This window comes from Prionailurus bengalensis, chromosome C1 (genome assembly GCF_016509475.1).
Source record: "Prionailurus bengalensis isolate Pbe53 chromosome C1, Fcat_Pben_1.1_paternal_pri, whole genome shotgun sequence".
Classification (NCBI taxonomy): Eukaryota; Metazoa; Chordata; class Mammalia; order Carnivora; family Felidae; genus Prionailurus; species Prionailurus bengalensis.
Window position 1 is genome coordinate 188,128,758 of NC_057345.1, and position 14,180 is coordinate 188,142,937.

The following is a 14,180-nucleotide window of genomic DNA, read 5'->3' on the forward strand; positions in this document are numbered from 1 at the left end:
GAGGTGGTCTGGACTTATGAACAATAGACATGAAGACAGTAAAAAAAAGCAAACACATTACTTTCTGTGCCCACAGATTCGACTGCCTTATGATGTTACTTCATTCCTTTGAAGTCTTTGAATTCTTAGAACATGTTCACTTAAAGTAACTGGGTAGAAGATCATAAAGAAAGTGGAAGGGCTGGGCAGTATGTGTTTGCCGAATGGATAGAATGAGAGAGATAAGAACAACTAAGAACTAGTAATTCTTGCCATCCTCTGTCTGTGGGATCTGTTGTGGTCTGTGATGTCAGACTGGCAAATTCCGGTACTGAGAAAGGAAATAACAAGTCTGACAGTGATTTTCCTGACCTTTGTAGAGCTCTGTGTTCCCTCCTGAGTCCCCATGGTCTTTCCCCTGCTAAGGAGCTTATGAAGTGGACTCCCTTTCTGTGAGTTTCTTTGGGGTCCTTGCCCCTAGAGGCTTGGTAGGGCAGGGGTGCTGAATGAACATTTCATCAATTAAACAGCCATAGGCCCCCTCCAGTTCAGAGAGGGATGGTCACTGGAGTCCCCTTTAGTTGAGACCATCTGAGTTTTTCCTTCCTCCTGTTAACAAACTACTCTCTTGGAGACTGAGAGGAGCACACAGACCATAAGAAAGGCTGCATTTCTGGAGGAAGGAAGATAACTTGTGACCTTAAATTAATGGTTCCTTTTTCTTCAGACCACCAGCCTTTAAGTTATATCAATGGTGTGTATTTGGAGAGGATGTATATTATTGAGAACTGTATTAAAGAGAGTTGAAAGCAGCTCTGCCCTTGAAAAGTGTCAGAGACCTGAGGTCTGGAGGCCTGTTTCAAGTCCCAGAAATACCAGTTATAGGCCACCTAGGCTGAGCCAGCCACCAGTTGGGACTTTGTTTGCCTACTTATAAAGCTAAAAATAATAATACCTGATTTCTCAAGTTTGTTGGTGAAGATCAGTTATGATAATTTAGTATGTGAAGTACTTTTAAAACTGTGAATCCCTCTACAATCGCAAGAGTTTATTATTGGGGTGCCTGAGTGGCTCAGTTGGTTAAGCATCCAACTCTTAGTCTTAGCTCAGGTCTTGATCTCAGGGTCATAAATTCAAGCCCCATGATGGCCTCCATGCTTGGCACGGAGCCTACTTAAAAACAAACACACAAACAAGTAAAAGAGTTTATTTTTATTGTTGTCGTTGTTCTTGATCATCTTCTACCCCTTCAACCATCATAAAATGTCAATATGTTCTTAAAACTTTTTCAGAGGTGCTTTTCAGTGAATAAGTTGGGGCACTCTCTATTTCCTGTCTCCTTGCTAATGTGAATGTAGGCAGTTTCCTTAGGGCCTCTGGGTGGAAAGGGTGGGTAGAGGGAGGGGATGCTAGATTCATTGATTCATCTGTTCAGTGGGCTTTTTTTGGGGGGGGCAGTCAATATATGCCAGGTGTATAGTAAGCATTAGAACAAAATGAAAGAAGCATCTTCTGTCCTCAAGAATTTGAGAGCCTAATTGGGAAAACAGCCCTCTAAAGCAGAGGTGACAATGTCAAGGCAATAATGCCAACCACAGGGTGTCCTGAGAGCCCAGGTAAACTGTGATGGTGGCTCCAACTGGAGCAGAGGTGACTGAGTCAGGTGAGGCTTTGTAGACAAAAATATCTATGGTCATAATCCCCACGATCTAGATGCCTTTTACCCTTTGAGTTTAGGAGTAGGCCAGGATATCCCAGGTATAAGCTTGCTTTAGAAGCTTGTGACTCAAAGTGTAGGCCCTGGATCTGCAGCATCCTCATCACCTGGAGGCTTGTAAGATGGGGAAGACAGGACGACTTCAAATTCTATTTCTATCTTTCATCTTAGTCATATATGTTCTTCGCTTATTTCATCATAACATCTGGGGGAACTAGGGGATTCTTTAGGGAAGTTTTTATTCTCTGAGTTGTTTGTAGATCAGTTAGTTGGAAAGAGAGGTACTATCTCTTATTGAAAGTAGGAGAAAGGATGAATTTCCTTTTTGAATTCCCTTAAGATCTCTTCCTAGGGTGGTCTAGGCTTTCTGTTTTACGGGGGTGCATATTCAAATGGGGGCCGAATTAGTCTTTTAAGCAATTATTGGCATAGCAGAAGCATAGGCTTTTGGTGTTTTCATTAGGATTAGTATTTGAATTTACTTAAAAAAAATCTTGTCTGGTTGCAGGGTGTTGATGACAGAGATTGGTGAAGATTTGGACAAATCTGACGTGTCCTCATTAATTTTCCTCATGCGGGATCATATGGGCCGAAGCAAGGTAGCCAAGGATAAGGTGAGTATTCTTTTTCTTGGTTCATGTTTCCAAGGGAATATCAGAAGGAGAGGGTTGCTCTGTAGTGTGTGGGAAGAGGGAAGTGGGCACTTGAATATGGAGACCCAAGCTGGGAGTGAAGGTAGGAAGTGAGAAAAGTAAATCTTTTTACTTCAAATTCACTTTCATCTTGCTCTCCCATGGCCATCTATTTTCCTTCAACTAGCTTGAGATCAGTGTGGAGTCATTAGGCTGCATGTGGAGGTGGGGAGGGAGAAGGTACTTATGACTCATGTATTCAGGGAATGGCAAAATTAGAGATTTGGGATTGGAAAGTAGGTAGGAAACAAGATCTCAGGGATATTGCAATTGCTGGAAAAGTATTTAAATTGTCTAACCTTATGTGGTACTGCTGGCCTAAGGACGGGCCAGGAAAAACTCCGGTCTCTAGAATATGAAAATATGTGCTTAAAGGACCTGCCTTTAAGGACTCTGGTAAATTGTTGCTTGAGAATTTTCTCATGTTCCATAATAATTGTAGTTTTGTTTCTGAAATCTATAAATATAGGGTGACTGTATGCCCCCACCATCAAATGCGTCAAATGGGAAGGAAAAGGAAAAAATAGAACTTCTTTTTGGTGTCCTCAAGTCAACTTATTGCCAATCACTTATATCAATTTCATGATGATTATTATTAAAAATAAATAAATATAGCGCCTCAGTAACTAAATGTTAGAGGAAATAAAACCCAAAGCAATGTCTATTTCTGAAATATAGTTCTTTCATAATCTCTGTGGTCTAGGGCAAGTAAGTAGCAATATACCCTAACTTTTTAGTTTTGCCTCATATTCCCAGAGTCAGAATGAGTTGGAATGTCCAGCAGTGATTAAGATATTTTAGAAATTTCTGGGGTGCCTGGGTGGCTCAGTCAGTAAAGCGTCCGACTTTGGCTCAGGTCATGATCTCATGCTTGTGGGATCTCACTGGGTTCTGTGCTTACAGCTCAGAGCCTGGAGCCTGCTTCAGATTCTGTGTCTCCCTTTCTCTCTGCTCCTCCCCCACTAGCTCTCAGTCTGTCTCTCTAAAAAATAAATAAACATTGAAAAAATTTTACATATTTTAGGAACTTCAAAACTGCATCATGGGGATTTTTCTTTCCCCCAGCTATCTTCTCTCTTCCCTTTTTAGGAAAGCCCTTAGAGTTTTTCAGTATAATACCACAGTAGCCTTTTGGAACAGAATGAACTCAGGCAGATTTTATTTTTAGGCCTGCTGTCTCACAGTACTTTTTTGTTGTTGTTGTTTTTGTTAAGTAGGCTCCATGCCCAATGTGGAGCTTGATCTCATAACCCTGAGATCAAGAGTTGTGTGCTTTACTGACTGAGCCAGCCAGGTGCCCCATCTCACAGTACTTCTTGATGACGTAAAATGACTCATGTGTCCCCAACCTAGGTACAGGTTGTCCGCCAAAAGACTTACCACCACCTCTTTCTCTGTAAAATCCAGGAGTGTAATTTGCTTCTGGCCCTGGAGGGACTATGAAACAGAGAGGTCTGGTTTAAGATCACTGCAGATCATGGAATGGGTTCTTCTTCTCACATTTGCTTGCTGTTACAAATCACACAGCTTGGGGTTTGCATTTAGGGCTTAACAGTCCACCTTACTGACATTTGTTTCTTCTTGGTGGCTCTCTTAGAGTTTCCTAGATCTTGTGATTGAATTGGAGAAGCTAAATCTGATTGCTCCAGATCGATTGGATTTATTAGAAAAATGCTTAAAGAACATCCACAGAATAGACCTGAAGACAAAAGTCCAGAAATACAAGCAGTCTGGTAAGTAGAATTTTGGCCTCTCAGTGGCCCAAGGAAAGTACCCTGGGCATACTAGGTTTGATTGGTAAAGATTCATTTGTTGGATGGGTGGAGGGAACAGAACCTGAGTGTCCACAGCCCCCACTAGCCTGTGGCTCGAGGTCACATCCCCTCTAACTTTCATATCTCAGATCTGCTGACTTTATCACCCACACCCATGATCACAGAGTCTCAGCTCTCTGCAAAATGCTGCTGAGAAGTTCCTAACATCCCGGCCTTCATGAAATAGTCTGCACCCCCATTTTCTGCATGGGTTGGCAGCACAGTGGACACTCAGAGCTTTTGAGGATATGCCAGGCCCTGCTGCACTGCTCCAATGTTTGGCCTGACCACTATCCAATTCTGGGTCTCATCCTGTCACTGGGATCCCATAACCGCCCTGCATGTGTCCTGAGTTTCCAAAACCCCATGGAAAAGGGTGCATTTGCCCCCTTCTTAAAGGTGACCAGTCTCACATTGGCCTTCTTCCTCATGCCACCCTCCCCCATTGTCTTTTAGATTCAGGCTCAGCATGGACTCTGTTGCTCTGTTAGCAGTCCACTGCCACCATAGAGTTACAGCCTAATGGGGATAGCTGAGACCCAATGATCTACAGATACCCCCCATCCCATGACCAATAAAAAAATCAAGGATGGGTGTAGCATTTTTAGCACATTCTTAATGATAGTGGGAGATATTTTGACTTTAGTAGGGTGGTTAGAAAGTTTAGGCTATTTTGAAAGATGATTGACCCTGAACTGAGCCATTGTTGAATATGCATTTGATAGTAACTTATAAATCTTAACTCCATACCTCTCTCCTGCTTATAGCTCAAGGAGGTGAAACAAGTTATATAAGTGCACTCCAGGCATCTCTCCCAAATTTGAGTCTTAAGGATCCTTCATATAACTTAAGGGTGAGTCTGGAGCACATGTATGGAATTCCAGCATGAAACAGTTTCAGAACTTTGATAAAAATACAGACATTTGCACAGCATGGACTTTATTTAATATCTGAAAAAATGTGATAGTCATGTGCATTTGTTTTTGAAATATGTGTAACTTCTTGTCACAAAATTGGCATGTGTTCATTGAGATAATTTGGAAAATATAGAGAAATATAAAAGAAGAGCAATAAATCACTTCTATCCTACTATCTAAAGGTATGTTGGCAAATTTCCTTCTAGTCTTTTTTCTATGCATGTTTGTGTATCTACATATCCAACTGAACATTTTTTTTCATAGTTCGTTTGTTCTTTAGAAAATTTAGATTTTTTTTTTTTTTGAGAGAAAGAGTGCACATACATGGGGTAGGGGCAGAGAGAGAGGGAGACAGAAAATCCCAAGCAGGCTCCTTGCTGTCTTACTCCACTTCCTTTCCCCAGAGGCAGCTGTTAACCATTTTCTTCTATACACATTCAGAGACAGTCTATACACATACCATATCTCATTTTTGGTTTTTCCTTTCTGTGCAAATGGTAGAACACTATGCCCATTGAGCTGAGAATTCTTGGAAATTGTTCCATATGAATCATATGTGACAACCTCTATTTTGTCATTGCTTTTAATGGGTGCATATGGTTCTACTTTCTGGAACTTTAATATCTGAAAAAATGTGATAGTCATGTGCATTTGTTTTTGAAATATGTGTAACTTCTTATGGTCAAAAAATTGGCATGTGTTCATTGAGATAATTTGGAAAGTATAGAGAAATATAAAAGAAGAGCAATAAATCACTTCTATCCTACGATTAATCCTGGGTATATTACAATGTGTATAGCCCTTTCTTGTGTGTATTTAGATTGTTTCCAGTCTTTTTTTTTAATACAGTGATTCAAAATAAATATACTTGTATTTACCTCTCTGTGCATTTGCTTGTTATTGGGCGTATTTAATGATTTCAACAAAAGTGTTTTTGTTATTGAGTGATAATTGAGTAATTGAGTTGTGACCCTAAATATCACATAGTCACTTCTGGTTGTTGTTTTAGTAAATGGTGCAAGGTATTATCAGAATTCTTGTTGGTTAATTTTTTATCTTGAAGAGTTAATCCTAGTATATGTGGAATTTGTAGTCAGGCCTCAGGCCACAGTGCAATTTCATGATTAAATTATAAACACTTTAAAAGCATCTGAAGAAAACATTAACTACCCTGTAATATAGTTTCATGAAAAATGTGAGATGTGAGGATATCTCTGAGCAATAGAATTTCAGAGCTAAAATGGGTATTAAGGATTATACTGTTCACCCCCCTCATTGAACAAATAAGGAAATTTAGGCCTAAAGTGCATTAAGTGATTGCCCACCTCTACCTATCACCAGAACTGGGCCCAGTCCATGTTCCTTCCTCTGTGACATGGCATATTTAATAAAATATATACCAGTCATGACATAGCTTAAATATATCTGTCACTTTTTTTCAAGAATAAAATATACTTTCTTTTGTCCTTCTGAATCTCTATGATACCAAATTATGAAACCAAATTGATTTAGGATTCACATCCAGATTTTCTGAGTATTCTCTGCTATTATATATCTAATATAAATTATACTGTCACTCTTAGTTAAAACCTTGCCATATTTTTACTATTGTCTTTCTATTTTGTTGATGAGAATAACTGTATTTACTGTATATGTAAATAGACATTTAATTTTCTGTCATTTAATTTTCTGTATATCTGTGACCCTGATCATTCATTTAGTAAACAGACCCTGTGGCATATGGATTCAGCATATTTCTCATAAAATTAGGAGGTAAATACCTGGATGTTAACTCATACAAGAGTGCAAAGTGCTTTAAGAATCATAGTGACACTAAATGACACATGATACCAACATTTTATAGAATAAAAAAGTTGTGTCACTCTGCAATATGATGCTTTTTAAATCCAGCTTTGTTTTGATGTTGTATCTCCTTAATAGCTATGTAAATGTGAATGCACATCCATGTGGGGTTCCAAATTCTATGTAGTATTGTAGTATTATCAGCCTCTGGCTAAGTCTCTTATTATTAGTGATAAAAGCAACTTACATGTTTTTCTTTAATTTAGACACACAGACTTAGCTACAGACACAGCTTAATGAATAGTATACTTCTCTCTTTTGGCTAGGATAGCTTCAGAGGAGAACTGTCATTTGAAAGCTGAACCTATCAGATGGTTGGGAGTATGTGGTATATGTACCTTACAAAGGACCTGTCATCTGAGAAGAGAAAGGGTCGGTTCAATCTTTCATTCTCTGATTAATTTCATTCTAGCCCTCAGAATTGGTAGTTGATTTTTTTTTTTTGGTAGCTGACTTTTAAGAACCAAGCCCACATGTGACTTCTGTGTAGCTAAGCATTATAGAAACACAGTAACTAGACATTTATTAAGCTCTTCCATAAGCTAGCACTGTGCTAAATGCTTGTGTACATTTAGTCTTCACAAAAATGTATAAGGTGGCTATTGCTATTATCCTAATTTGAAGATAAAGAAACAGACATAGAGGTAAAATAACTTGCTCAAGCTTACATAGCTAGTAAGTGACAGAATCAGGATTCATAGCCAGGTTTGTCTGGGCTATAACTCCCACTATTTTTTTTTTTTTTTTTTGAGTATTGTTGCCACAAAATGTTACATTAGTTTCAGGTATACAGCATAGTGATTTGACAAGTTTATACATTATGTTATGTTGTTATGTTTACCACAAGTGTAGCTATCTTCTGTCACCATACAAGCTAATATCATTGATTATATTTCTTAGGCTGTGACTTATTCACTCCATAACTGGAAGCCGTCACCCATTTGGCCCATCCTCCCACCCCTCTCTCCTCTGGCAACCATCAGTTTGTCCTCTCTATTTATAGGTCTGATTCTGCTTTTTGTTTGTTTATTCATATTTTTAAAATTTTTTAATTTATTTTTATTTTAGAGAGAGAGTGTGAGCGGGGGAGAGGAGCAGAGGGAGAGAGAGAAAGAGACTCTTAAGCAGGCTCCGCACTGAGTGCAGAGCCTGATGTGGGGCTTGATTCCATGATTCTGGGATCATGACCTGAGCTGAAATCAAGAGTCGGATGCTCAATTGACTGAGCCACCCAGGTGTCCCCATATATATATATTTTTTAAGATTCCACATATGAGTGGTATTTGTCTTTCTCAGTCTGACTTACTCCACTTAGCATGATACCTTCTACGTCAATCCATGTTGTTACAAATGGCACAATCTCATCCTTTTTTGTGCCTGTGTAATATTCCATTTTATACATGTACCATATCTTTTTTATCCATATCTGTTCTTTATCAATACATACTTAGGTTGCTTCTATATCTTGGCTTTTTAAAATAATGCTGTAGTAAACATAGGGGTACATATATCTTTTTGAATTGATATTTTCGTATTCTTTGGGTAAATACCCAGTAGTGGAACTACCAGAATATGTAGTATTTCTATTTTTCATTTTTTGAGGAACCTCCTCCATACTGTTTTCCACAGTGGCTGAACAAATTTACATTCCCACCAACAGTGCATGAGGGTTCCTTTTTCTCCACATCCTCACCAGTACTTTAGAACTCTCATTCTTTCTTTGTTTTTTTTTTTTAAGTTTTTAAAATTTATTTTTGACAGAGAGAGTGAGTGTGAGCTGGGGAGGGGCAGAGAGAGAGGGAGATACAGAATCTGAAGCAGGCTCCAGGCTCCGAGCTGTCAGCACAGAGCCCAACGCGGGACTTGAGCTCACAAACCGTGAGATTCATGACCTGGGCTGAAGTTGGACGCTTAACTGACTGAGCCCCCCAGGCACCCCTAGAACTCTCATCCTTAACCATACCGTACATTGCCTCTGTGTTAAAGGATCAGGTAGAATGTCGATCTGATGTTCCAACAGCTTGTTCTAACTTGGAGCTATTATAGCAACTCTACAATACTGTAACATCTGACTTCATTGAGCTGTTTTGGAATATTCTAATAAGCTAATTTAGCATATTTACATGTTCATTGTATTTTTACTTTTTAAAAAGAAGAGTTGCCTTGTTCTTTGGCTATAGAAATGGGACTTACAGAGTTAACCGCTCTTGCTATTCTCCTTTAGATAATTTAACTGTGAATGTGATACTTTAATTTTTTTCCTGGGTAAGAATTCTATTGAGATATTTAAAGAGGTGTGATATAAAGTGCCTCTGAAAAAACTAACAGGGGGTATGACCTTATTCTTTATATTTGAAGCTCCAGAATGGGAGAAGTAATGAACAAAGACTCAATGTGGGACAACCTGATACTCAGAGTAAGGCCAATTTTTCTTTCTTTCTTTTTTTGTAATGTTTATTCACTTTTGAGAGAGAGGGAGAGTGGGTATGTGAGCAGGGGAGGGTGAGAGAGAGACACACACAGAATCCGAAGCAGGCTCCAGGCTCTGAGTTGTCAGCACAGAGCCTGATGCTGGGCTGAAACCCCCAAGCCGTGAGATCATGACCTGAGCTGAAGTCGGATGCTTAACTGACTGAGCCATCCAGGTGCCCCTACATTCATTCTTTATAAATGCTTGATAATTCAAGTACAAATCATTGCATTTTTGGAGTTTCCCATTTCCTTTATCTACCTATTCTGATTAAGTTCTCAAAATAAATAGCAGTTAAGTTCTTAAAATGTAGTCCTTGGCATTTCTAATTATGTAATGAATTAGCTTATTTGAACTTAAATACCTCTTACTCAGTTTCATCATCTTGGCGATGTTTTTAAGAAGTTTCAGGTTTTATACCTGAAATGGAACTATCATCAGTCTATGTGAAACATTAACCTAGCCATGATAATAAATTGAGTTAAATTGAATATCTAGCAGCAGGAAGAAGAAAGGTTACTAGGATCTTGTTTTATAGCTTATTTAATACATCTAGATACTCTACAGATGACATCTCTGTACTCCTAAAAAGAAGGAAAAAATACAATAAAAAACTAGGCATTTCAACCCATACGATTTCTCTCTTCTCTCTTAAAACATCAGCACTTGATCCTATAACATCATTTAAAAAATGTATTTCTTTTGCTTGTCTTGAGTCCTCCTTCAAGTGAAGGCTGAGACTTGGTCTCACACTGCATTGTAGATGATTGTGTTTCAGAACTCAAGGAGGCAGGGGATTGATAGGCAGGTAAGGAGGGCTCAGTCTTCCCTGAGGGGCTTGGAGTTTGTCCTGGGTGCAGTGCTGAGAGCCGATGGAAGCCTTCTTTATGTGGCAGGCCCCTTGCCAAAATCTTATGACTCAGCCTACATGCTGTCTGCCTGCACCTAGAAACTGAGAAGGATTTCTCCCAGATTAGCCAGATGGCATAGCTCATGCCTGTCATTCCTCACCTAGTATTCTGCTCTCCAGCAAAAGCTATTGAGAAGTGAATTTATTCCTGAAGTGACAGCATGTTTCTCAAAACACTGACGAGGTGGTGAGAATTTGCATTTTGAAAGCTGTTTAAAAGGAAAATAGGAGAGCTGGCAGATTTGGATAGGAATGAAGAACAATCAGTGTTCTTTCCACAGCACACCCTGACGGCAGGTTTATCCTTCACTGTAATTATACAGGAGAGATAAGTGAGGCATCTAACACCTCTGGTGATTCTTAGGAGAGCTAGGTACCTGCTTTAACCTGGATGCTTTATTTGCTAATAAAAGAAAAAGTCTTCATATTAATTTTGACTTCCAAATAGATTTCAATTGGATGATGATGATGATCACTGTAATTTATTAAGCTCTTACTAAATGCCTTACACTGAGATAAGCATATTAAAATAAGTTATTTTGTGTTTTTTATTCTGTTAATCCATGATTGCTTAAATGCAAAATGATAAAGAGAAATTTCCTTTTAATCCCAAGTATCAGACAACCACTGTTAATATTTGATTTATATATCGCTGGACTTTTATTTTTAAGCATATCTATGTGTAAGGATATGCACACAAATACATATATTTAAGTATGTTGGATTAATAATATTCATGTTGTAAAATAACCCATTTCACTTACTATGTCTTATGTATCTTTTCATGTCAAATATAAAAAGATCTTTCTTATCCTTTTTAACATGTATAGTATCCATTATATGTATCATGATTAATTTAACCAGTTTCATTTTTAAGTATTTTTCTAGTTTGAGGCCATTATAAAATTTTTTTTTTACTGTTTATTTATTTTTGGAAGGAAGAGAGAGAGACAGAGTGTGAGTAGGGGAGGGGCAGAGAGAGAGGGAGACACAGAATCTGAAGCAGGCTCCAGGCTCTGAGCTGTCAGCACAAAGCCCAACACAGGGCTCGAACTCATGAACTGCAAGATCATGACCTGAGCTGAAGTCAGATGCTTAACCAACTAAGCCACCCAGGTGCCCCAGTTTGAGGCCATTATAAACAGTTATTCAGTACATATTCTTGCATACTTGCTCTATTATTTCCTTAGGATAAACTTCTAGAAGCAAAATGTTGTTTTAAAGGATATCACCAGTTGTTCTTTAAACAGATTGTTTTTTTTTTTTTTAAGATTTTATTTTGTTTTAAGTATTCTCTACACCTGACGTGGGGCGTGAACTTACAACCCTGAGATCAAGAGTCACACACTCCACTGACTGAGCCAACCAGATGCCCCTTAAAACACTGTTTCAACTTACACACTTGAAAGGCCTCATTTCCCTCAAACCTTAAAAATACTGGCATTTTCTTTGCTTGTCTTTGCCATTCTCATTTTTGCAACAATCTTCTAAGGTAGATGTTGGTATGTTCACCTTAGGGATTTAAAACCAAAACAAAAGAGCCTGAGACTTCAGCAGTAAACTTGCCTAAGATCACAGAACTCATCAGTGATGGTGCTAGGGTTTGAGCTAGCCCTTTATGGCTTCAAAACTGGTGGTTTCTCCACCTATCTGGGCTAATAAAGTCATTTTTACCTAATGATATTGACTTTAGGCTCATCTACATTTGCTAGGCTCCCTGTCCTTATCTTGCAGCTGCCATTTTATTTTATGATCTCTCAATATCACTGGACTAAGAAAACATGGCCATCTGTTGTACAAGTGGCTAATACAAGTACATTTTCCCTTCTCTGCAGTCTCTAAGGCTGTCCCCCTCTAGGACTTATCCACCTTGTCCACATGGAAAAAAGCTATTGATATTGCTAGGTGCTGAGGTTATTGGATTCTCCCTATCAGTTTAAAAACTCATCAGTCGGGGCGCCTGGGTGGCGCAGTCGGTTAAGCGTCCGACTTCAGCCAGGTCACGATCTCGCGGTCCGGGAGTTCGAGCCCCGCGTCAGGCTCTGGGCTGATGGCTCAGAGCCTGGAGCCTGTTTCCGATTCTGTGTCTCCCTCTCTCTCTGCCCCTCCCCCGTTCATGCTCTGTCTCTCTCTGTCCCAAAAATAAATAAACGTTGAAAAAAAAAAATTTAAAAAAAAAAAAAAAAAAAAAAAAAAAAAACTCATCAGTCACCTGGTCCTCGCCTGGAGAAAGGCAAGGGAGAGCCTTTTTTCCCCCTTTGGTATTTAAGCAGTTTTTCTATATAACCCCTGCCTGGCATGCAGACTTGTGTTTTCTTATCAGTTAGGTTCTTCAGTGTGAGGCTGAAACCTTGGGGCCAAGTAGAGCTGAAGAAAGAAGACACAGTAAGGGGAAGAAAATAGGGGAAGAGGACAGCTGAGATATAAAGAAACCCAGTCAGCATGGGAGTGTGCTTAGTTCTCCTTCAGCTTTGTAAATGGTTTCTCTCTCTCAACCCCCCCCCCCCCCCCCCCCCCCGCCAGGAGAATCAGTGAAGACTTCCATTCAGGAATCAGGAACATCTCTACCTCAGGTATGGAATAAATTATCTAATTTGGTATTGTATTGTTTGCACAGTATCTGTGGGGAACACTGGCTTCTTTAAAATATCTATTAAGAATTCTCTGTGACAAGAATAGGATGCTGACAGTGTGAGAGTGCCTTTTTCTTGAGAGATCTCCTAAGGGGAACCTTGGATAGAGCAAAGAAGTTGTTGTGGAAGTGGATTGCATTAGTGAACTCTGGAATGCAGGAAAATTCCAAAGTAGCACTTCTCTTCCCAGCTGAGTGATTGGTGAATATATAAGTAAGCAATGACACTGAACCTTGACTTGCTCTGGCTTTTTTTTTTTTTAAGGCTGAAACCTTTTCACCATAAGGAGGCAATAGAAGGCTTCCTTTTTTACTGGTTTGGAAAGATATCACTTGTATAACCTTAGGTTACTGTGGAAACAGATCCATCCTTTCAGCTTTAAATTGTCTTTATCCTGTGGCTCTAAGACGTGTGTAAAGGGACTGCAATTTTCATTAAAATTAAATAAAAACTGAAACAGCTTGTCTTAAACATATTGCCCAAATAGAGGAAAAATATGAAATTAATGGGAAATGTCAGCTGTGGTGACTTCAGGCTATATCTATTGAATGGCTCACCTGGCAACAGGAAGTTTGAGGAAATCCAAAAGAAAATATGGTTTATGGGTGGGACCTATAGGAAGCAGAGCAATGTCTAGCGTTTTCAACAATTGCTGTTTTCCTTTCCAGCACATACAAGAGAGATATAGGATGCAGAGCAAGCCCCTGGGAATCTGCCTGATAATTGACTGCATTGGCAATGATACAGGTAGGTATGCATGCTGCAGATTAACTGATACCCCACAGTGAGGTCATGGCCCAGAAAAGCTGTATCCATCAGTGATCATCACAAGCTGTTATAACAAACCACTGCCAAAATCTGTGGTTTCACATAGCAAGGGAAACTTTCTCACTCATGGCACAGCCTAGTATGAATTGGGCTGGAGCCAGCTTTGTTCCATGTGTCATTCAGTGGCTTCATCATCTGAAGCCTTGGGGTTTTCCACAGGATCCTCTGTATCTGGCTGGTGGATTGTGGGAAATCAAATAGCTATGTTCCGGTTAAGGAGATTATAGGGAATGCATTATACTGCTTTCTGGCCCTGCTGAAAACAGCTGACCAGTATCTAATTAATGCATATTTAGGGATTGGGTCCTGCCTGTGCTCATGAATTCCTTAGACCATGTTATCTATGGAATATCTTAT

The 14,180-nt window shown here is 39.3% G+C and overlaps 1 protein-coding gene across 9 annotated transcripts in view; it reads left to right on the forward strand.

Moving 5' to 3' along the window:
- CFLAR (CASP8 and FADD like apoptosis regulator) overlaps positions 1–14,180 on the forward strand; it is a 71,451-nt gene that overhangs the window by 43,743 nt on the left and 13,528 nt on the right. For 6 of the 9 annotated variants that reach the window (XM_043577460.1, XM_043577466.1, XM_043577463.1 and 3 more), the window contains 6 exons: positions 2,205–2,310; positions 3,986–4,121; positions 4,970–5,055; positions 9,341–9,398; positions 12,886–12,935; positions 13,664–13,742. In XM_043577460.1, coding sequence (XP_043433395.1) covers positions 2,205–2,310; positions 3,986–4,121; positions 4,970–5,055; positions 9,341–9,398; positions 12,886–12,935; positions 13,664–13,742 — 515 coding nt within the window. Of the gene's footprint in view, positions 1–2,204; positions 2,311–3,985; positions 4,122–4,969; positions 5,056–7,259; positions 7,355–9,340; positions 9,399–12,885; positions 12,936–13,663; positions 13,743–14,180 lie in introns of those variants that run through there. The other 3 variants (XM_043577465.1, XM_043577469.1, XM_043577468.1) reach the window with 3 other exon arrangements.